Here is a 23,055-nt window from a genome sequence, read left to right as displayed (position 1 = left end):
AAAGTGTGGGGCAAACACTATTCCCATGATGAAGCTGTGGCTAGGAAGAAGAGTGGTAAAGAGTTAAGATAAAAAATGCTATCAACTAACAGAAGATAGGATTAGTGACTTGAAAATAAGCTCACAAAGAACTTGTAGACTGAAGCATGGGGCATTAACTGCTTGGCATTACTAATTTGCCCTGCATGAGACTTAGGAGCTAGCTAAGTCAGAGACGAGAACAAAATGAATAGTAGAAGCAAAAGGATTTTACAAATATAAATGAAGGTATTTCACATCACTTAATCATATGGCCTCTAAAGACCAGTTTTCTAAGTTCCAGTATGAGATCTCAAAGAGTTAAAGGAGGAAGTCAGCTAAAAATGCCCTCTGCTTAAAAGATAACTCTTATGGTCAAAGAACTATGAGTTTATTTACAGAAAACTGAATTGATTATAAAGTTGATTTTGACTCTTCAATCTAGCTGATGACATCAAACTCTTTCTCAAACTGAGAATATCCTAAAAAAAAGCTTGATGGAAAATAACCAAATACTAATGGTGAACAATCTGGCAACCAACATGCAGATTGCTGAAGAGTTTTTGTCAATATTAATCCTCAAGCTTGGCTCATGTATAGGAAAACAATACTATATACTTACTGAACCATAACTGAACCAGCCTCTTCCTGAAAAGAAACAGATGATGGAGGTTTCTGGATATGACTTTTAACTACCAGATTAGTGTTGAATCCACCTGGTGCCATCATCTTTTTTCAGAGGCCTTCCTGAAAAATTTGAAATGTAAGAAAGGAAATGGAGGTGACTATTCAAAGACATCATTTGAAGACGATTATATAATAAGCAGGAAATATTTGGACCCCTAAGGTGATTTCCCTGTGGATAATAAAGAAATGGCAGCTACTTAGGAATTTGGTAGATTTTTGCAAAATTTACAATATAATCCACAAATCACACTACTTAATATTTATCCAAATGAGTTAAAACTTATGTCCACTCAAAAAACCAATAACCAGATGTTTATAGCAGCCTTATTCGTAATTGCTAACACTTGGAAGCAACCAGGATGGCCATCAGTAAATGAATGAATAAATAAGTTGTTGTATGTTCAGACAATGGAATATTATTCAGCACTTTAAAAAAAAAAAAAAAAAAAAGAGCTATCGGGCCATGAAGACACATGGAGGAAACTTAAATGCATATTACCTAGTGAAAGAAGTTTATCTATAAAAGCTTACATACAATATGATTCCAACTACATAACAATTTAGAAAAGGCAGAACATTTAAGAGATCATGGTTTCCAGGAATTAGAGAATACGGAGGATAATTAGGTGGATCTCAAGGATATTTAGGGCAGTGAAGCTATTATATATAATATTATGATAATGGATATGTGCCATTATACATTGTCAAAACTCATAGAAGGTACACTAAGAATGAACCCTAGTCTAAACTATAGACTTTGAATGATATTTCATATGTCACTGTATGTTCATCAATTGTAAAACAGTGTACTGCTGGTGGGGAATGTTGATAGTGGGGGAAGTCTGCTTCTCCTTCTGCCTCTCCCCATGGCTTGTGCTCTCTCTTGCTCACTCTTTCTCTCAAATAAATATTTAAAAAGGGGGGAGCGCCTGGGTGGTTCAGTGTGTTGACCCTCTGCCTTTGTTTCGGGTCATGATCTTGGGGTCCTGGGATCGAGCCCGCATGGGGCTCTCTGCTCAGCAGGAAGCCTGCTTTCCCACTCTCTCTCTGCCTGCCTCTCTGCCTATTTGTGATCTCTCTCTCTCTGTCAAATAAATAAATAAAATATTAAAAAAAAAAACAGCTTCTGTTGCTTCACATTCTTATGAGCATTTTGTGCTGTCAGTGTTCTGGATTTGGGCCATTCTAAAAGGTGTGTAGTGGTATCTCATTGTTTTGATTTGCATTTACCTCATGACATATTATGTGGAACATCTTTTTGTATGCTTATTTAACATCAATAGGACTTCTTCGGTGAGGTATCATTAAGATCATGGGCCCATTTTTGCCTGGGTGGCTCAGTCAGTTAACCAACTGCCATCGGCTCAGATCATGATCCCAGAACCCTGGGATCAAGCCCCACATCGGGGTCCTTGTTCAGCAGGGGTCCTGCTTCTCCCTCTCCCTCTGCCACTTCCCTTGCCTGTGCTCTCTCTCTCTCTGTCAAATAATAAATAAAATCATTTTACAATAAGAAGATCATGAGCCTATTTTTTAAACTGGATTGTTTATTTTCTTATTGTTGAATTTTTAGTATTGTCTATTTTGGATAATAATCCTTTGTTTGATGTGTCTTTTGCAAATATCTTCTTCCAGCCTGTGACTTTTCTTGGCATTCACGGAACAGAATTTTGAATTAAGCCCATATTATCAATTCTTTCTTTCATGGATCATATCCTGGTGTCATCTCTAAAAAGACACCAGACCCAACATCATCAAGATTTTCTCCTTTCTTAAGGGAGTTCTTATAATTTTACATTTTTTATTGAGTATTTTATCCATTTTGAGGTAATTTAACAAAGAGTTTAAGGTGTGTATCTAGATTTTTTTTTTAAATTTTCAATGTGGATGTCCAGTTGTTCCAATACCATATGTTGAAAAACATTTTTCCACTGAATTGCCTTTGTGTATTTGTCAAAGATCAATTGACAGTATTTATGTGGGTATATTTCTGACCTCCATGTTCTGTTCCATTGATCTATTTGTTTATTCATTTGACAAAACCACACTATCTTGATTACTATAGATTTATAATAAGTATTAAAGTCAGGTAGTGTCAGTCCTTCAGATTTGTTCTCCAAATCTTTTGATTTGCCCTATAATCTTTAGAATTGTTTTATTAATATGCACAGAATAACTTGCTAGGATTTTGATTGGGATTTCATTGAATCTAGAGATTACATTGGGCAGAACTAACATCTTGACAATTTAGTTTTCCTATCCATGAACATGAAATATCTATTTAATTTTTCTTTGGTTTCATTCATCAGAGTTGTATAGTTTTCCTCATATGAATCATGTACATATATTATTAGATTTATACACAATTATTTCATTTTGGAGACACTAATATATATTTAATGAAATTATAACACATATTTGGAAGAATGCACATCAATCAAAGGATGGTGATTTCCTCTCACTGTAAAGGAATGAAAAATGAATCTTGATGTATGCAAAGGGTTTTCAAATATGTTTTACATATTTTCCTTAAAACTATTCAGCAAAATAGAAAAACATTGAGATGTGTTAAATATGGATGATGGGTATATGGGTGTTGATTATTCTGTTCTCAGAAAATTACTTGTTTAAAATGTTATAATAAAAACCATTTCAGTGCATTAAAATCTTCCAAAGACAAAAAAAAATCAACATCTAAAAAATAAGTAATCACATTTTCATATCCCATCTGTTTTCCAAGAATATGTTTTTTGATATAAAGCATTTTCAGTGTGTTTTTAGCATATTGATATTAACTTATAATTAAAAATTTTGAAGTAATCTAACAACTTATTTAAAACCAATTGTATGTTTAGTACAAATTATAGACACACAAGAAAATATTAAAAATTGTAATTATTATTTAATGTACTTATTATTACATCTATATTTTTAATCTGTTCTATTCTCTCCTTTGGTTATTGAAAATGAGGCCTGAAATAATCAATACTAAATCCTAATTATAGTATTTAAACATGAATTCTTGAGATATGAGAGCCCCAGTTGAACTACAAACTATTGTGAAACTGGACACTACAATTGACATTTTCTGACATTTGATAGCATATGTTATCAATAGAACTAATGTCTTTATTAGATCACTGACATTAATATTGAACTATGAAAATTTTACAGCTAAGGAAAGAATTCACCAGAACAATTACAATAGCAGTGTCTGATTCATTCAAAGAATATAGAAAAAGAAAAATTTCCAAATGACTGATGTGATTATCACACACAGATCATAATCAACAAGAATATTAGGACCAATTGGTATGTGATGTTCATGAGTTTAGCAGCTCTTTACTGTTAAAAGTTGAAAATTAGTGGCTAAAGTATATTTAATGAAGAGACAAAAATCTGTACATTCTTCTGTAAATTGTTTGCCTAGAAACCATTTATTAGTCCAAACGACTTATATTCTACTGAACACTTTTACATAACCCCACTGTTTCAACAGCCATGTGTAGTAAAATTATAATAATGACATATAAAGACTATGTTAAAGATAATCACTCTTCTATGAAGCAAGTATTTGGGGTAGAAAAAAGTTGGTTTACTTTTTCTTCTTTTGCTTGAGATACACAGAATATATAGTACCTTAAACCATCTTAAAGATGCTAAGTTAAAACAGAGAATAAATGAACTATACATACCATCGCATGTTCAATATTCTCTTAGATTGGGGCACCTGGGTTGCTCAGTGGGTTAAGCCTCTGCCTTTGGCTCAGGTCATGATCTCAGGGTCCTGGGATCGAGCCCCGCATCAGGCTCTCTGATCAGCAGGGAGCCTGCTTCTTCCTCTCTCTCTACCTGCTTCTCTGCCTACTTGTGATCTCTGTGTCAACTAAATAAATAAAATCTTTAAAAAAATATATTCTCTTAGATTAATATTAAGTTTGGTGGGTTTTCCAGACGCAAATTTTACAAATGTATTTACTTTACCTTATGTATGTTTGTATACATAATTATGCATTTATCCATTAAAAAATTACAAAAGAACATATGGTTAGTTTTAAATACCTTTCAACTGATTGAAATTTCTAATTATTATCTAAAGGGTTTATTGAACTTTAAGTTTTTCACAAAATTTTAGTGTGAGAATCCTTATCCATGTTACAAATATAAATCCATGTTCATTTTTAGATTAAGGAATGACATTACTTTAAAGAACTGTGGTTCAGGAATGCAGTATAGAATCACAAGAAAGAGATAGAAATTATTTTAAAATGCATTATAAGTTTTCTCAAAATTTGAATAGCTTTAACATAGGCTAACATGTTCTAATCATGAAGTTTCTCCTGCAACAGTTTGTAGTTTTCTTTTTGTGTTTTAGATTCTACTTTTATAAAATGATCTTTTGGAAGAAATATATAAGAAACCTTTTTAAAAAAATTAATTAATTTATTTCTTTTTTATTAATTATTTTTATTAACATATAATGTATTATTTGCCCAGGGGTACAGGTCTGTGAATCGTCAGGCTTACACATTTCACAGCACTCACCATATCTCATACCCTCATACCCAATGTCCATAACCCGACCACCCTCTCCCTACCTCCTCTCCCCCCAGCAACCCTCAGTTTATTTTGGGAGAATAAGAGTCTCTTATGGTTTATCTCCTTCCCGAGCCCATATTGTTTCATTTTTTCATTCCCTACCCCCTTAACCCCCCACCCTGCATCTCAAATTCCTCATATCAGGAAGATCATATGATAATTGTCTTTCTCTAATTGACCTATTTTGCTCAGCATAATACCCTCTAGTTCCATCCATGTCATTGCAAATGGCAAGATTTCATTTCCTTTGATGGCTGCATATTATTCCATTGTATATATATTTACCACTTCTTCTTTATCCATTCATCTGTAGATGGACATCTAGGTTCTTTTCATAGTTTGGCTATTGTGGACATTGCTGCTATAAATATTTGGGTGCACCGACCCCTTTGGATTACTACATTAGTATCTTGAGGGTAAATACCCAGTGGTGCGATTACCAGCTCATAGGGTAGCTCTGTTGTCAACTTTTTGAGAAACCTCCATGCTGTTTTCCAGAATGGTTGCACCAGCTTGCATTCCCACCATGTGGAGGAGGGTTCCCCTTTCTCCATATCCTCACTAGCATCTGTCATTTCATGACTTGTTAATTTTAGCCATTCTGACTGGTGTGAAGTGGTATCTCATTGTGGTTTTGATTTGTATTTCTCTGATTCCGAGTGATGTGGAACACGTTTTGATGTGTCTGTTGACCATCTGCATGTCTTATTTGCAGAAAAGTCTGTTCATGTCCTCTGCCCATGTCTTGGTTGGATTATTTATTCTTTGGGTGTTGAGTTTGCTAAGATCTTTATAGATTTTGGATACTAGCCCTTTATCTGATACATCATTTGCAAATATCTTCTCCCATTCTGTCCGGTGTCTTTTGGTTTTGTTGACTATTTCATTTGATGTGTAAAAGCTTTTGATCTTGATGAAGTCTAATAGTTCATTTTTGCTTTGCTTTCCTTGCCATTGGTGATGCTTTGAGGAAGAAGTTGCTGTGGCTGAAGTTAAAGAGGTTGCTCCCTGTGTTGTCCTCAAGAATTTTGATGGATTCCTATATCACACTGAGGTCTTTCATCTATTTGGAGTCTATTTTTGTGTGTGGTGTAAGGAAGTGGTCCAGTTTCATTCTTCTACATGTGGTTGTCCAATTTTCCCAACACCATTTGTTGAAAAGGCTGTCTTTTTTTCCACTGGACATTCGCTCCTGCTTTGACAAAGACGCAAATTTTACAAATGTATTTACAGACAACTTTGTCTGGAATTGATTGGTGATGCCACCAACTATGGCTTTCTTTTTCAAGATTCCTCTGGTTATTTGGGGGCCTTTTCTGGTTCCATATAAATTTTAGGATAATTTGTTTCATTTCTTTGAAAAAAAAATTGATGGGGATTTTGATAGGGATTGTGTTAAATGTGTAGATTGCTTTAGGTAGCATAGACATTTTCATAATATTTGTTCTTCCAATCCATGAGCAGGGAATGTTTTTCCATTTCTTTGTGTATTCATCAATTTCTTTCATGAGTACTTTATAGTTTTCTGAGTATACAGTCTTTGCCTCTTTGATTAGGTTTATTCCTAGGTATCTTATGGTTTGGGGTACAACTATAAATGGGATCAACTTCTTTTTTTGCAGGGAGGGGATTGACTTCTTAATTTCTTTATTTTCTGTCTTGCTGTTGTTGTATAGAAATGCAACTGACTTCGGTGCATTGATTTCATATCCTGACACTTTACTGAATTCCTGTATAAGTTCTAGCAGCTTTGTAGTGGAGTCTTTTGGTTTTTCCACATAAAGCATCATATCATCTGCAAAGAGTGAGAGTTTGATTCTTCTTTGCCAATTTGGTTGCCTTTTATTTCTTTTTGTTGTCATTACTGAAGCTAGGATTTCTAGTACTATGTTGAATAGCAGTGGTGATAGTGCACATCCCTGCCATGTTTTCCTGACCTTAGGGGGAAAGATCTTAGTTTTTTTCCAATGAGAATGATAGTAGCTGTGGGTTTGTGATAGATGGCTTTGATGATATTGAGGTATGTATCCTCAATGCCTACACATGAAGAGTTTTGATCAAGAAACGATGCTGTACTTTGTCAAATGCTTTTTCAGCATCTATTGAGAATATCATATGGTTCTTCTTTCTTTTATTAATGTATTATATCACATAGATTGATGTGTGGATGTTGAACCAACCTTGCAGCCCAGGAATAAATCCCACTTGGTCGTGGTCAGTAATCCTTTTAATATACTGTTGGATCCTATTGGCTAGTATTTGGTGAGAATTTTCGCATCTGTGTTCATCAAGGATATTGGTCTGTAATTCTCCTTTTTGACAGGGTCTGTGTCTGGTTTTGGGATCAAGGTAATGTGGGCCTCATAAAATGAGCTTGGAAGATTTCCTTCCATTTCTATTTTTTGGAATAGTTTAAGGAGAATAGGTATTAATTCTTCTTTAAATATTTGGTAGAATTCCCTTTGGAAGCCATCTGGCCCTGGGCTCTTTTGTTGGGAGATTTTTGATGACTGCTTCAATCTCCTTAATGGTTATGGGTCTGTTCAGGTTTTCTATTTCCTCCTTGTTCAGTTGTGGTAGTTTTTATGTCTCTAGGAATGAATCCATTTCTTCCAGATTGCCAAATTTGCTGGTGTAGAGTTGCTCATAATATGTTCTTGTAATTGTTTATACTTCTTTGGTGTTGGTTCTGATCTCTCCTCTTTCAATCATGATCTTATTTATTTGAGTCCTTTCTCTTTTCTTTTTGATACATCTGTCCAGGAGTTTAGCAATCTTCTTAATTCTTTATAAGAACCAGCTTCTAGTTTCATTGATTTCTTCTACTGTTCTTTTGGTTTCTATTTTATTGATTTCTGCTCTGATCTTTCTGATTTCTCTTCTCCTGCTGGGTATAGGCTTTCTTTGCTGTTCTTTCTCCAACCCCTTTAGTATAGGGTTAGGTTGTGTACTTTACACCTTTCTTGTTTGTTGAGAAAGGTTTGTATCGCTATATACTTTCCTCTCAGGCCTGCCTTTTTTGTCCCAAAGATTTTGAACAGTTGTGATTTCATTTTCATTTGTTTATATGAATTATTTTTTTCAGTTCTTCTTTAATTTCTTGGTTTACCCACTTATTCTTTAGTAGGATCTTCTTTAGCTTCCATGTATTTGAGTTCTTTCCAACATTCCTCTTGTGATTGAGTTCTAGCTTCAGAGCATTGTGGTCTGAGAATATGCAGGAAATGATCCCAGTCTTTTGCTACTGGCTGAGACCTGATTTGTGACCCAGGATGGGTCTATTCTGGAGAATGTTCCATGTGCACTAGAGAAGAATATGCTTTGGGATGGAATTTTCTGAATATATCTGTGATGGCCATCTGGTCCAATGTGTCATTTTAAGCCTTTTTTCCTTGTTGATCTTTTGCTTGGATGATCTGTGCATTTCAGTGAGAGGGATGTTAAAATCTCCTACTATGATTGTCTTATTGTTGATGTGTTTCTTTGATTTTGTTGTTTATATAATTATCTGCTCCTGTGTTAGGGGCATGGATATTTATGATTATTAAATCCTCTTGTTGAACAGACACTTTAAGTATGATTTAGTGTCCTTCCTCATCTCTTATAGTCTTTGGCTTAAAATCTAATCTGTCTGATATAAAGATTGCCACCCCAACTTTCTTTTGATATCCATTAGCATGGTAAATTGTTTTTCACCCCCTCACTTTGAATATGGAGGTGTCTTTGGGTATAAAATGAGTTTCTTATAGACCGAATATCGATGGTTTTTGTTTTGTTTTGTTTTGTTTTTCCATTCTGCTACCCTGTGTCTTTTGATTTACATTCAGGGTAACCATGGAAAGATAAGAGTTTAGTGCCATTGTATTGCCTGTAAGTTAACTGTTACTGTATATTGTCTCTGATCCTTTCTGGTCTACTACTTTTAGGATCTCTCTTTGCTTAGAGCACCCCTTTCAATATTACCTGTAGGGCTGGTTTGGTGTTTGCAAATTCTTTTAGTTTTTGTTTGTCCTGGAAGCATTTTATCTCCCCTTCTATTTTCAATGGCAGCCTAGCTGCTTATAATATTCTTGGCTGCATATTTTTCTTGGCTGCATATTTTTCTCATTTAGTGCTCTGAATATATTATGTCAGTCCTTTCTGGCCTGTCAGGTCTCTGTGGGGTGGGTAGGTCTGTTGCCAATCTTGTCCTGAGCTGCTTTCAGGATTTTCTCTTTGTAACTAAGACTTGTAAGTTTTACTATTAGATGATGGGGTATGGACCCATTTTTATTGATTTGAGGGAGGTTTTCTGTGCCTCCTGGATTTTGATGCTTGTTCCCTTTGCCAAAATAGGGAATATGTCTTTTATAATTTGCTCCAGTATACCTTTTGCTCCTCTCTCTCTTTCTTCTTCTTCTGGAATCCCAATTATTCTAATATTGTTTTGTCCTATGGTTTCACTTATCTCTCAAAATCTCCCTTTGTGGTCCAGTAGTTGTTTGTCTCTCTTTTGCTTAGCTTCTTTATTCTCCATCATTTGGTCTTCTATATCACTAATTCTCTTTTCTGCCTCATTTATCCTAGCATCAAGAGACTCCATTTTTATTGTACCTCATTAATACCTTTTTTTATTTCAACTTGATTAGATTTTAGTTCTTTTTTTCTCCAGGAAGAGTATCTCTAATATTTTCCATGCCTTTTTTGAGCCCAACTAGCACCTTGAGAATCATCATTCTGAACTCTATTCTTGACATATTACCAATGTCCATATTGATTAGGTCCCTAGCCATTGGTACTGCCTCTTGCTTTTTTTTCCTGTGGTGAGGTTTCCAACTTGTCATTTTATCCAGATAAGAATATATGGACAAGAGAATAAAATATTAAAAGGGTGGCAAAGACCCCAGAGAAATGTACTGTAACCAAATCAGAAGAAATCAAAACTGGGGGAATATATATATGTATATATATATATGATATACATATATCTAATTTTACATATATATGTATATATATATATATATATATATATATATATATATATATTAGATTGGTGAATAGAATGGATCCACCCACTTGATTTTGGGTGTATTCTGGTCATTTAGAAGAAACTACCTCCTAAAATTTTAAAGAATAGGCTAAGCATGATCAAGGGATGTAATATGACTGTAAAGATGAAAATTTAAAAAAATATTCTAAAAAAGGATTGGTAAGTTAAGTTAATTGGAAAAGAGAAAAGAAAAACAGAAGAGACAATCTGATCAGACTGGAGACTAGAACAAAGCCATGTGCTAGATTTAGGGTATATTTTGATCTGTTAGAAGAAATTGTATCCCAAAATTTTAAAGAAAAAAAAACCCTATATGTATACACAAAAACAGGTTTAATATAACGAAAGGATGAAATATGACTATAACAATGAAGATTTTAAAAGATTTTTTAAAAAGTTATTGTTAAGATAAACTAGTTAAAAAACATTAAAAGAGGAAAGAGGTAAAGTTTAAAAAAATGGAATAAGAAAAAAATAAAATAAAATAAAATTGAACTTTTCATAACTAAAGGAGCTTGGGAGAAAAGCCATGAATACTTTCTGTTGCTTTCCCCTACCTGTGGAGTTCTACTGTTCTCCTTGATTGGTGAGTTTGGTCTTGGTTGGATGTTCTTACAGATCTTCTGGGGGATGAGTCTGTTGCCATGAGTCTCAAGGTTTGCTCCTGATAGCTTTTGTTCCCTGAATGCTTTACATAGAGGTTTGGAGAATGGGAATGAAAATGGCGGCCTCTCAATCTCTGACCCAGAGGAGCTGAGAGCTTGGAGCCCTACTCCTCAGTGTGCCCTTAGAGAAAAACAGTCAAACCCTCCCATCTCCCTGGTCTCCAGCTGCACTCTGAGCTCACCTGGTCTGTGACTGAGTATGTATATCTCTGGTGCACAGCCCCATTTGGAGTCTCCAATCCCACCAGATTCCTGCCACGCACCCCCACACTGCTTCTCCCAGAGGAGGAAGGAGGGAGTCTCTCCAAATCTGCCACTTGTGGGATCCCTGCTTGAAGAACAGTGGTCTGACTGTGCCTTGGATCACAGTTTAAGGTTCCCTTAAACCTTTAAGTTCCCCTTAGTGGAGAGCTCACTCCTCAGCTCCGTCTCCATAGTCGGGTTCCCTGCTCTGATACCTGACAGCTCTGCCACACTCAGACACCCCCCCCAGTCTTTCTGTGCCTGGGTCCTGAGAGCACACTGTCTCCATGAGGGCTCCACCTCCTTTTAGCCTCTAGAGTGATGTTTCTCAGTGCAGCAGACTTCTAAAAGTTCTGATTTTGTGTTCTGCTGCTCCACCACTTGCCAGGAGTCAGCTGCTCCCTCCACGATCTGTCTTCCTGTTTTTTCGGATTTATTTCTGCACACATCCTATCTTCCCAAAAGTGGTCGTTTTTCGGTTCCTAGAATTGCTGATTTTCTTCTCTTCTATCTCTTGTTGAGTTTATAGGTATTCAGAATGGTTTGATAACTCTGTAGCTGAACTCCTGAGACCTGATGTCATTTCAGTTGGCTATTCCTCCACCATCTTGCTGAATATGTTTTATATATGAAATCTTAATGCTATAAGTGCATTTTAAAATTAAAATTCTCAAAAAAGATTAAATTAAAACTCCCATTAAAATTTAGATATTGAATCTTATAGTATAAATTAATCAATATAATGGTATATTTTAAAATAATAGCTTTCTAGAAGCAAAAAAAAAAAAAGCTTCTCTACTAATTAACTTCTTTCTCATCTGAAATAAGATAAAAACATGATAAAAGAATAGTGTTAAGAATAATGTAAAGCAGGGCCTCATTTTAGAGCTACAAGTTCCTGTGATTACCTTGCATTTTTCCTTCCCCTTTCATTATGGCAATATCACTTTATGTAAAATAAAGTTACTCTTCTTTACCTCTACTTTTTTTCAATGTACTGAATTTTCTTTAGAAGTCACCTGCTTAAACTCATTTTAGTTTTGGAAAAGTATCTATCTGGAAAATTTTAGGTCACTATCAAAGTAAAGGAAATTTGAACAAAATTGTTTAATACCTTAACCTATTTAAGTTTAATTACACTAAACTTTTGCAATAAGGCCTTGAATTTAAATAAAAAATTTCCATTTTATCAAAATATATTAAAATTTCATGGTCTTAATTGTTGCTTCGAGACAATATATTTAAAATATATGCATATTTGTGTTTTAAAAGTTGTTAAAATAGGGTTTCTTCAAAAGAAGAAAAAAATCTATTTCAAAAGCATTACAAGAAAACCTGGTAAGGCAGTTTTATTTAGAAGGAGAAAGAAAACAAAAACTACTTAGAACCTGTTTTTCTTTTTCTTTTTTTTTTTTTTAAGATTTATTTATTTGACAGAGAGAAATCACAAGTAGACAGAGAGGCAGCCAGAGAGAGAGAGAGGGAAGCAGGCTCCCTGCTGAGCAGAGAGCCCGATGCGGGACTCGATCCCAGGACCCTGAGATCATGACCTGAGCCGAAGGCAGCAGCTTAATCCACTGAGCCACCCAGGCGCCCCAGAACCTGTTTTTCTAGGTGCATTTTCTCTCAATTTATTTTTATCTATGGAAATTACTTTTATGTTTTAATTAGTATTTTTCTACGAATACAGAAAAAGATTATCGTTTTCTCTTCTTAGCATTATTTATTGGCTTGTCATTATTTGGCAGTTGTTTTACTGATGTTATTTTACATATGTATAATTAACACTAGTCACAATTCCATCTCAGGGGAATTAGTCTTCTGTCTTCTGGCAAATAGATACAGAATGACTAGATATTGAGATTAAAAACATGTTCAGCACAATATCCAGGAATAGACTAAAAATAAATTCAGGGTGATTATGCCACATACAGTTATATAGATTGTTGCTACAGCATAGACTATAAAGGAAAGAATCAAAAGCCCTTTGAGACAGGATCTGAATCAATAAAAAGAAATCCACATAGGAGCAAGAAACATTTACAAGTTAAAGTCCGGAGGACATATCTGAACTTGGTAACTCAGATTCATCAGAGGCTGATGCTTAAGATAAAGAGGGGAGAGTTGGTTAGCGAAAGGAATTTCATTTGAAATTTCTGGAATCCATTCTCAAAGGCAAGGCTCTTAGGAGTCACTGCTCCTATTAAGTACATGATACTTTGAACCTGATGTCTAATCATTGAATTACATCTAATTTCTCCAACATCTGTCAATATAATTAAGCAATAATGAGATTGTTTCTGCTAAAATGATCTTTTTAAGTTAACCAGAAAGGATTCCATATCAGAAGCATCATTCAATCAATGGAAAGGGTAATATTCGATTTTTAACATAGGATATAGTTAAAGATTTATATTTATATAATAATAAAATATATAGTACAGAATTAAGCTTGATAGTACTTATCAAAGTATTATCAAAGTAATTATTTGTATTATCAAAGAAATTATCAAAGTAATTATTTACTCAAATACAAATTCTCACATAAAGAACATTCAATGGAAAAAATATCTAGAAGGTCATTAAAGAAGTCATTGAGAGGACATGACCTTGTGTTGACCTGCAAACTGGATCCTGGCAGTTAGAAGGCACCTCACTCTCTACCTTGTCCATGGAATGTATGCTCTGTCCACTATTCCCATTTAGGAACCACTTCAGTGGCAAAGTCTTGAAAGAGTAATGTGTTATTGACACCCTCTGGACTGTACATATGACAACCTCATTAATGACTTTATATAAACTTTTAAGATTTGGGGAGTGAATGCAAAAATCTATTTCTTGAGGGTACCCAAGACAAGCCTGGAATGAAAGTCACTTTGCTTATTAAAACTGTCACCCACCAATTTGGAGTGGCTTACCTCTTTCTTCTGAGTCTCCTTGCCTTGCATGGGGATCAGTTTCAAATTTCATTTGCGTAACTTTCCAGGTTGTGAACCAACAAGATGAATTAAATTTTCTCCAAGGAAAAGAAATGAAAAGAAAATATTGCCATTTATTTAAATTAAGTTAAATGGCTAAAATTTAATATATACATATAAATGATGTATATAATGAAATGCTTTTTATTAACATATGATTTCTCATTTTCTGACTTTAATCTAGATCTGTGTGTAATTGTGAGCCAAGGTACCATGGACCTTTGTGTGAACTGGATATAAGCAAATGCAAAATCTCACTTTGTCTGGATAGAGAAGATTGTATCAGCAGAACTGGTGGATATAGCTGCCTCTGTGCTCCTGGTTATACAGGTAAACCTCTACCTGCCCTGCCTTTATTAACATATTGCTATCTGTGAATAAATGGCAACCTTATATTTACTCTCCAGAACCCAAAATAACCTGACATATGCAAGCAGGACAGGAAGTGCAAGAGACTGTTTCATAAAAGAAATTAATAAAAACAAAAGTTATGCTTTTTAATCTATCATGCTAACAGCTAAGAAGTATATGCATTATATTACAAGGTATTTTACACTTTCATGCATTTTGAATTGATCTGAATTATGTTTATATTGTAATACAGAGAAGTGTCAGTGTATCAATAATCTAAGAGAAATAATACTGTCATCATTTATGCAAAAATTAATATAATAAGATTAGCTCTTTTAAATGTACATACATGCCAGAAATCAGAGCCATTGTGAATTTAAAGTTCTACCAGAAAAATATAATTTGGAATTAGCTTTCATAATATCTGTTATTCCACAACACAAATGCTACCTAAACTTAAAGGCAAAAACCATCAAGCAGTAATGGAAAGGAAAGCACATTAGCCCTCTAAACTTCTGCTGAGAAACTGCATTTATGAAATACAAAAAGTTTTATTATTTTTGTGTACCAGTATTAATTATGTGAGTCCAGCAAAAAGTGTTTTGAAATCTCAAGTTTCAATTTATTAATGTCTGAATTTTACACCACTAGGATCTCTCGGTTTCCTTACCTGAGGGAAACTAGTTAAGTGTGTCTAATATTACATTCTATGTTTACAGGAATAAAAAAATACTAGAAAAATAGAAATAAGATTGGAAAGGAAAACTGACAAAGAAAAAATTAGAAGCATTTCCATGAGTAAGTGATCAGAAGGCAAGGAAAAGTCAAGTGACCTGAACAAAAAATATGCAGGTGTCTTTCTTGAGGAATTCTGATGGCATCAGAGAAGGTTACCTTGGTAACAATGGTTACATGCACAAAAGTCTCCGCTTAAATTTAAAAAATAAATAAACTCTTATCTACAGATATTTTTGAAGATTTTATTTATTTATTTCATAGAGATCACAAGTAGGCAGAAAGGCAGACAGAGAGAGAGAGAGGGAAGCAGGCTCCCTGCTGAGCAGAAAGCCTGATGCAGGGCTCGATCCCAGAACCCTGGAACTTGATCCCAGGACGCTGGGATCATGACCTGAGCTGAAGGCAGAGGCTTTAACCCACTGATCCACCCAGGTGCCCCTACAGATTTTATTATATAAGTAAGAGGCAATAAATTTTGGCAATAGAATAGTATTCTTTCTGAATGTCATGTTGCCATCATAGTCCAAATTCTTGGAATATGTTTGTTTGGGACCATAGATACAAACTCATGATGCCATTCACCATGCTGTTGTTTTCTGCTCCTTGCTTGCTAACACTGTTAAAATAAGAAATGAGACACTGAGCTTAATATGAATGAGAAACACATTTTATAAAATTATTTGATGTAACACATTGTTCTGTTATTTTAAATTCATTGTAAAGTTTGAAGGATTAACATGTTCTTTTTATATTTATTTTCACAACTTCTCTATTTTTATTAAAAGCTAATATATTCAGTGTTGTTTCAAAATTTAAGGTCAATTTGCCAATTAGACAGCCCTATGGAAAAGTTTAGTACACAGTTGGCTGTGTGACATAGTCTGGAACGGAAATGTAAATTTTGGGAGTCATCAGATGTACAATTATAATACTGGATAGAATCAAAAAGAAAGTGAATGTAGATAAAACAGAGAAAAGGACCAAGGACTGAGCCCATGGGCACTGCAATATTTAGGGGTCCATGAGGGAAAGAAGAACCGATAAAGGAAATTGAAAAGAGCAGATAGTGACACAGGAAGAAAAAACAAGGACAAATGGAATACAGAAAGACATATAAATTCTTTCAAGTAGAGAGAATGACCAACAGTGTCAAATGTTATTTTTAGGTCAAATAAAATAAAGACTAAGTTCTGACCATTGGAGAAGCAATGCAAATGTCATTAATGACATTGTCAAGGAAGCAGTTTGGCTGGAGTGGAGAGTGCAGAAGTCTGTTTGAAGTGGATTTAAGAGAGAATGTAAGGAAATTATATTGCTGAGAATGAATATGCACAATTTATTAAAGGAAGATTTTTATTTGTTTAAGAAGGAAGCAAGAAATGGGCAGTAACTTGAGGAAGGAGAGAGGCTTCTCATATTAAAGAATGAGATTTCTTGGGGCGCCTGGGTGGCTCAGTGGATTAAGCCGCTGCCTTCGGCTCAGGTCATGATCTCAGTGTCCTGGGATCGAGCCCCGCATCGGGCTCTTTGCTCAGCGGGAGCCTGCTTCTCTCTCTCTCTCTCTCAATGCCTGACTCTCTGCCGACTTGTGATCTCTCTGTCAAATAAATAAATAAAATATTAAAAAAAAAAAAAAAAAAAAAAAAAAAGAATGAGATTTCTTCTTAATTTCAAGATTTATTGGAAAGTTACAAATACCCACCTCACTTGCCATTGTAAAAGTGGGTTTTCATACCTGGTTAGATGGTTTAGTATGATCATTCAGGTGAATTTACTAAGCACTAGTTGGGATAGCCAAGGTGTCTGGGTAGACACAGTCAATTCTGAAATGATTTAGCTGTCATTTTAGGTCAGGTATGTCAGAGACTGGCAACTCCCTTGAAGGGTTGGAGGATTGAATTCTCATACTTCTACTAGAAAGCTATGACCATAAAAATAACTGATTCATATTAACTCTCTCCCTAATATAGATAGATCTGGGAGAATTATAGCATGATACATGGAAAATGATATTAATTGCCATGAGAAAAGTTGTGTATGAAAATAATTATAGGGGGCTGGAGTAATGTGAGGAGTTGTAGAGGGAAATTTAAACAGAGCAGTCAGGGAAGGCCATGGGAAAACTGATTTGGTTTAAGATTGATGTGCCATTTAGTACACACATACATATGTGTATAAATAAAATGGTAGATTGAGAGAGACAGATGAAGAATCAAAATTAACACTTAAAAACCTATAAAGATGAGAATATTTCCCTGATAACAGATTTTTATATTTTTATATAACTGGACTATTAAAGGAAGAGGTTAAACCACTGAAGAAGCTTTGATACTTCAGGAGGATATTAGAATCTTTATAATGTGTATATAAAAACATATTGAAAATATCATCACATCACAAATCAAGCAGAGAAACATCTAAGAATTTTAGTTGTAGTTGGCAGTCTAGTCTGCTAACTAGGAAAAAAATAGACATTGTGCACAAAGACTAATACAAGTTCAAGGTTTTGAGGATTTGCATATTCCTCAAAATGCTTTCACTTCCAACCTATGTGTAATGTAGACCCTGTACTTAGCCATGATTACACTTAAAGTGGGTGAGGAGTCGGGGGATAATATTTTAGGGCAAATACAGAAAATATAACAAACTTGCTCCCAGAAGCAACTGCTTTCAATATTATTAAATATTTCTCTGTTTTTTACTGTCACATATATATTTTTAATGATTTATTTATTTATTTTAGAGAGAAAGCATGAACAGGATGTAGCAGCAGAGAGAGAGGTAGAGAGAGAAATCTCAAGCACATTCTGTGCTGAGCATGGAACCCAACTTAGGGCTTGATCTTATGACCCACAATTGTGACTTGAGCCAAAAACGAGTTAGATGTTTAATCAGCTAACCCACCCAGGAGATACTTGCTTTCATATTTCTACATAGCATGCTTATACTGCTATTTATTTTTTTTCCAATTTTTCACATTATCTGAATAATTTTATCAATAGAAAATATTTAGCTATGTTATCAGTTTTTCCATTCACCAATTTATACATGTTTTTTCCCACTACTTCCTCTCAAAATTGTTATATCAAACAATTTTTAGTCAGAATGTCACCATTAATATAATTATAACCATATCAGTTTTCCTTTTTTAGTTTTATTTTATTTTTCCTCATTTTGATAGACTTGTTTTTTCTAATATCTTTATAATATTGTTAAAGAACTTTTACTTTCATTTTTAACTACCAAAAGCTTGCTCTTGTCTAATATGTTTGGGCATAATTTTTATTGATAAGAAGTTTTCTTTTTTCTTTTTTCTCTATAGCAATAGTTACAAGATTTTCAGTTATTTTAGCATTTGCATTAGCTTAGCTTCCAAATTTGATTTTTTCCTCAGTGTATGTTTTCTCTTTTTTTCTTGTATCTCTGTATAGGAGAGAATGTTTGTGTGTGTGTGTGTGTGTGTGTGTATGTGTGTGTGTTTTAATATGAAATACTTCCAGTCTACCAGTTAATATCTAAAAGAGAACCAGTAAAATGCTAATCAAAAACTCTGAGTGAATGAAAAGTCCTCAAATGTGAGTGAGCAGAAATGCCATCTATTTTATTGGAGAAATCTGATATGTCATTAGTGATGGGCCTTTTCCCTTTCGCTGGCTTTCCTGGAAAGAAATGGAGATGGAGATAAGGATCAGCAGCAGGGAAAGATGTTTGACAAGATTTTGATAAACCAGAAACTTAGGGCCAGTTAGTTCTGTTTGTTAGAAATAGCCAACACATTTTAGGAGAGCAATATATAAAATTCAACCTTTTTTTTTTTTTTCTAATTGCTTCAAGATTTTCTTTATTTATTTTTGAGAGAGAGAGAGAGAAATAGCAAGAAAGAGTAGAGCAGGAGGAAGGATCAGAGAGAGAAACATACTCCCTGCTGAGCAGGGATCCCAATGCTGGGCTCCATCCCAGGACCCTGGGATCATGACCTGAGCTGAAGGCAGACACTTAACCAACTGAGACACACTGGTGCCCCTCCAATTGCTTTAAATTTTTACCTCAAACCTCTAGTGAAAGTGTACTATAAAGTGATTGTGTGTTAGTGGAACTTTGGGGAAATAAACAGAGGGATATCATCTCTAGCAAGTACACAGTCTTTCAAGAAGTATTATTCATTAATACCATTTGTGTGTAATTCAAATTCTTCCCTCCAGGGGCACCTGGGTAGCTCAGTGGGTTAAGCCTCTGCTTTCGGCTCAGGTCATGATCTCAAGATCCTGGGATCAAGCCCCACATCCGGCTTTCTGCTCAGCAGGGAGCCTGCTTCTCCCTCTCCCTCTTTGCCTACTTGTTATATCTCTCTGTCAAATAAATAAATAAAATCTTTAAAATAAAAAATAAATAAATAAATTCTTCCCTCCATGCTATGTCACTACTACCAGCATGTAAATACTAATATTTACCTCTTTCTCACCTAATTTTTAATTTTTCTACTTCATACTTCTGTTAAACTAGTTCTATTTTTCTCTCTCTTTAAAACAGTATTATCAAAATCCATTGCCTATATTGAGTGTCCATTTCCTCACTTCTCTTTCTTTTTCAAACCCATTTCTAAATCATGCTTTTAATCCTAAGACTAAAATTAAACTCTTCTTGTTGGAGGTCACCAGTTAGCCCCACATTGCCAAATTCTAATGCAAATTATTTCTCTTCATGCTAGGTGTATTATCAGTAGCATTTTACTCATGCCTTCTACTTAAACACTTTCTAATCTTGGACTCCATATTTCCAGTTACTAGTATCTTGTTTCCTTTAAATGTTCAGAACTTCATTTGTGCTCTCCTTTCTCTAGATATGTCCATTGATACGTGATTTCATCCATGTTTTTAAGTACCATACATGTATGGAATACCTAGTTTGTTAATGAGTTCTAGCTTCTCCCTGAACTCCCATATACTCAAACATTTCCATTTAGATGTCCATATGACATCTGATTCCCCAGTTCTAAGGATTTACGTTAACCCTGCTTTACCACCAATGTTTTCTACTTCAGTGAATGGCATCATTGTTCACCAGTTTCTTGGACCAAAATCATGGAGTTATTTTTGACTATTTATTTATACTTCACCCTAAAGTCCATCAACAGGCCCCACTGGCTATACTCTCCTCCCAGATATATATATATATATATATATATATATATATATATATATATATATATATTCTTATTTTAGATATTATTTGTTCATTTGACAGAGAGACAGTGAGAGAGGGAACACAAGCAGGGGGAGTGGGAAAGGGAGAATCAGCCATCCATTGAGCAGGAAGCCCAATGTGGGGTTCTATCCCAGAACCCTGAGATCATGACCTGAGCCAAAGGCAGCTACTTTAGGTCTAAGCCACCTAGGTGCCCCAATCAAAATGTATTTTAACTAACCATTTCTTACAATCTGCATTATAAACACTTTCATCCAAGCTACCATCATCTCTTGCCTTGACTATAATATCTTAATTACTTTTTGTATTTTATTCTTGTTGCATTAAAATATATTAAAATATATCCCTCCCCAGCACCAAGAATGATCATTTAAAAATATAAAAAAGATCACTCTTAACTTCAGAATACTCCAGGGCTTCCCATGATGCTTTGGATGTAACATATACTCCTTACTTTGCCCTACTAGATCCTGTATCAGCCTGGTGCCTGGCTAACTCTCCAATTTCATTTCCTACTACATTCTTCCTAAATCCCCCAGTTGACTGACTGTTCTTTTTAGGTATGAAACGTGTTCCTTGGATATGAGCATAGCTTTCTCCTTTATTTCATCAGGTCTCAAACATGAGTTTCTCTTAGAGACCTATCTACATTACATAAAAATAATACTGTTTTCCTCTAGCTCCTTCCTTTATTCCTGCATAGCAATTTTCACTGTCTAATCATTGTACCACTTAATTATTAAATTGTCTCTTCCTGCTAGAGTTCAACTCTTCAATGGCAGAATTTTTTCTGTCTTTTGTTCACTATGGTATCTTAGTGACTAGGATGTTAAAAGGACTCAAATATCTATCTATCTATCCATCTATCTATTTGATATATATTGATATTTGATATATTTCATATAATATGAAAGAACATTATACACTATAGAGTTTTAAGTGTTTTCTCTTTTCATTTACTTTCCATAATACCATTAAAATAAACTTTTTTTAATAGGAGATAACATCCTTACTTTTATAATGTTGATTTATTAATACTGTGGCAAACCATTCAGAAAAGTTTTTACTGCTTGCATGCTGAAAAAGAAAACTCTGCATATCCATCTTATTATGAGTTAAAAGCATATAATGTGAATCCATTACAGCATAACACCAATTCCAAATTCAAGGGCAATATAATTTGATTTAATATTATAAAGTAAAATAGTTATATGCAATAAATCCAAAAGTGACCTAAAATGTAAAATTTAGACCTTTTCTATTACTCATTAAATCACAATAAATCTTTTTAAAAGGAAACCAATGGCAAATTAAACCAAGTGACCTTATCATTGGCAATTCTTTATATAATATATAACAATCTTGAGGCAGTTAATATTTTATATTCTACAAAATAAGATGCTAAAAATAATGGTTACAATGATATACTGCCTAATAAAAGTATATTAATTATCAGATATTTATAGGTCATTATCCACTTATATTTAGTTTTGTAGGGCAACACTGTATGTCACAAATGTGTCTATTTGATATTTTACATAGCAGTTGGGCCTAGAGAAATGCTATACATATCTTATTAAAATATATTTTATATACTATCATTAAAATATACTTATCATGCAAGCAAATGATTAATCCTGATGAAGTTCAAGGCCATTGAGTACCCAAAATAATAATTATAGAACAACTCACAGTGTTAGGTACCTGTGGTTTTGTTTCTTAATGTTTTTCTTCTTCCCAGTTTCTAACAGGTATGAGTACCCAAAGATAAGATTGGATCAGATTATGAGATTTATTTATGAAGGCTCAGTAACTTCCAAAATTCAGGGTTTCCTGGTAAAGCCATTTTGAAGAATATACTGTAAGCTGTGTCCCAATGTGAGAATACTATAATACTAACAATCTTCCATCATAAACATAGATTTTAGTACAAACTGAGGGAATATAGGTATGAAAATACCTATAGGTACGAATAGTATGAATAGGTATGAAAAGCAGATTCCAAGTACAATTTACACATCTGTCTTCTTACAGGATTGATGTCAGCTGAATGGTAAAGACCAAATGCACCTAGAGTGTACCAGGTCTCCAGGAGTTATTTCTGGAAAATAGGTCTTGATATATTTCCTGAGGTAAACTTAACAAACACTTTTGGTTCCCAGGTCATGCCCTTTTGACCAGCTTCTGATTTCAGCTGCATATGAAGTGAATAGTTTCTTTTTCGTTTGTTTGTTTCTTTGTTTTGTTTTAAGAGAGAGAAAGAGTGCGTGGGAGTGTATAAGCAAAGGGAAGTGGGGGAGGCTCAGAGAGGGAGGGAAAGAGAGATTCCTCAAGCAGGCACCACCCTCAGCCGGTTGCCTGAGGCCAGGCTATACATCAGGATCCCAAGATTATGACCTAAGCTGAAGTCAACAGTGGGACGCACAACCCACTGAACCATCGAGGCGCCCCTGAGGTGAGTAGTTCTAAGTGCTCTCAGCTAATGTCATCATGACAGTTCCCCAAGTCAAGTGCTCGCTGAACATCTGCTCCATCTCTAGAG

General features: G+C 34.5%; 1 protein-coding gene across 1 annotated transcript in view; it reads left to right on the top strand.

Annotated features, from left to right (window-relative positions):
- EYS (eyes shut homolog) overlaps positions 1–23,055 on the top strand; it is a 1,683,276-nt gene that overhangs the window by 557,231 nt on the left and 1,102,990 nt on the right. Inside the window, 1 exon segment of the mRNA XM_059179314.1 lies at positions 14,404–14,549. Coding sequence (XP_059035297.1) covers positions 14,404–14,549 — 146 coding nt within the window.

Source organism: Mustela lutreola, chromosome 6 (assembly GCF_030435805.1).
Source record: "Mustela lutreola isolate mMusLut2 chromosome 6, mMusLut2.pri, whole genome shotgun sequence".
NCBI classification, from domain to species: Eukaryota; Metazoa; Chordata; class Mammalia; order Carnivora; family Mustelidae; genus Mustela; species Mustela lutreola.
This window is presented reverse-complemented; position numbering and strand designations above follow the sequence as displayed.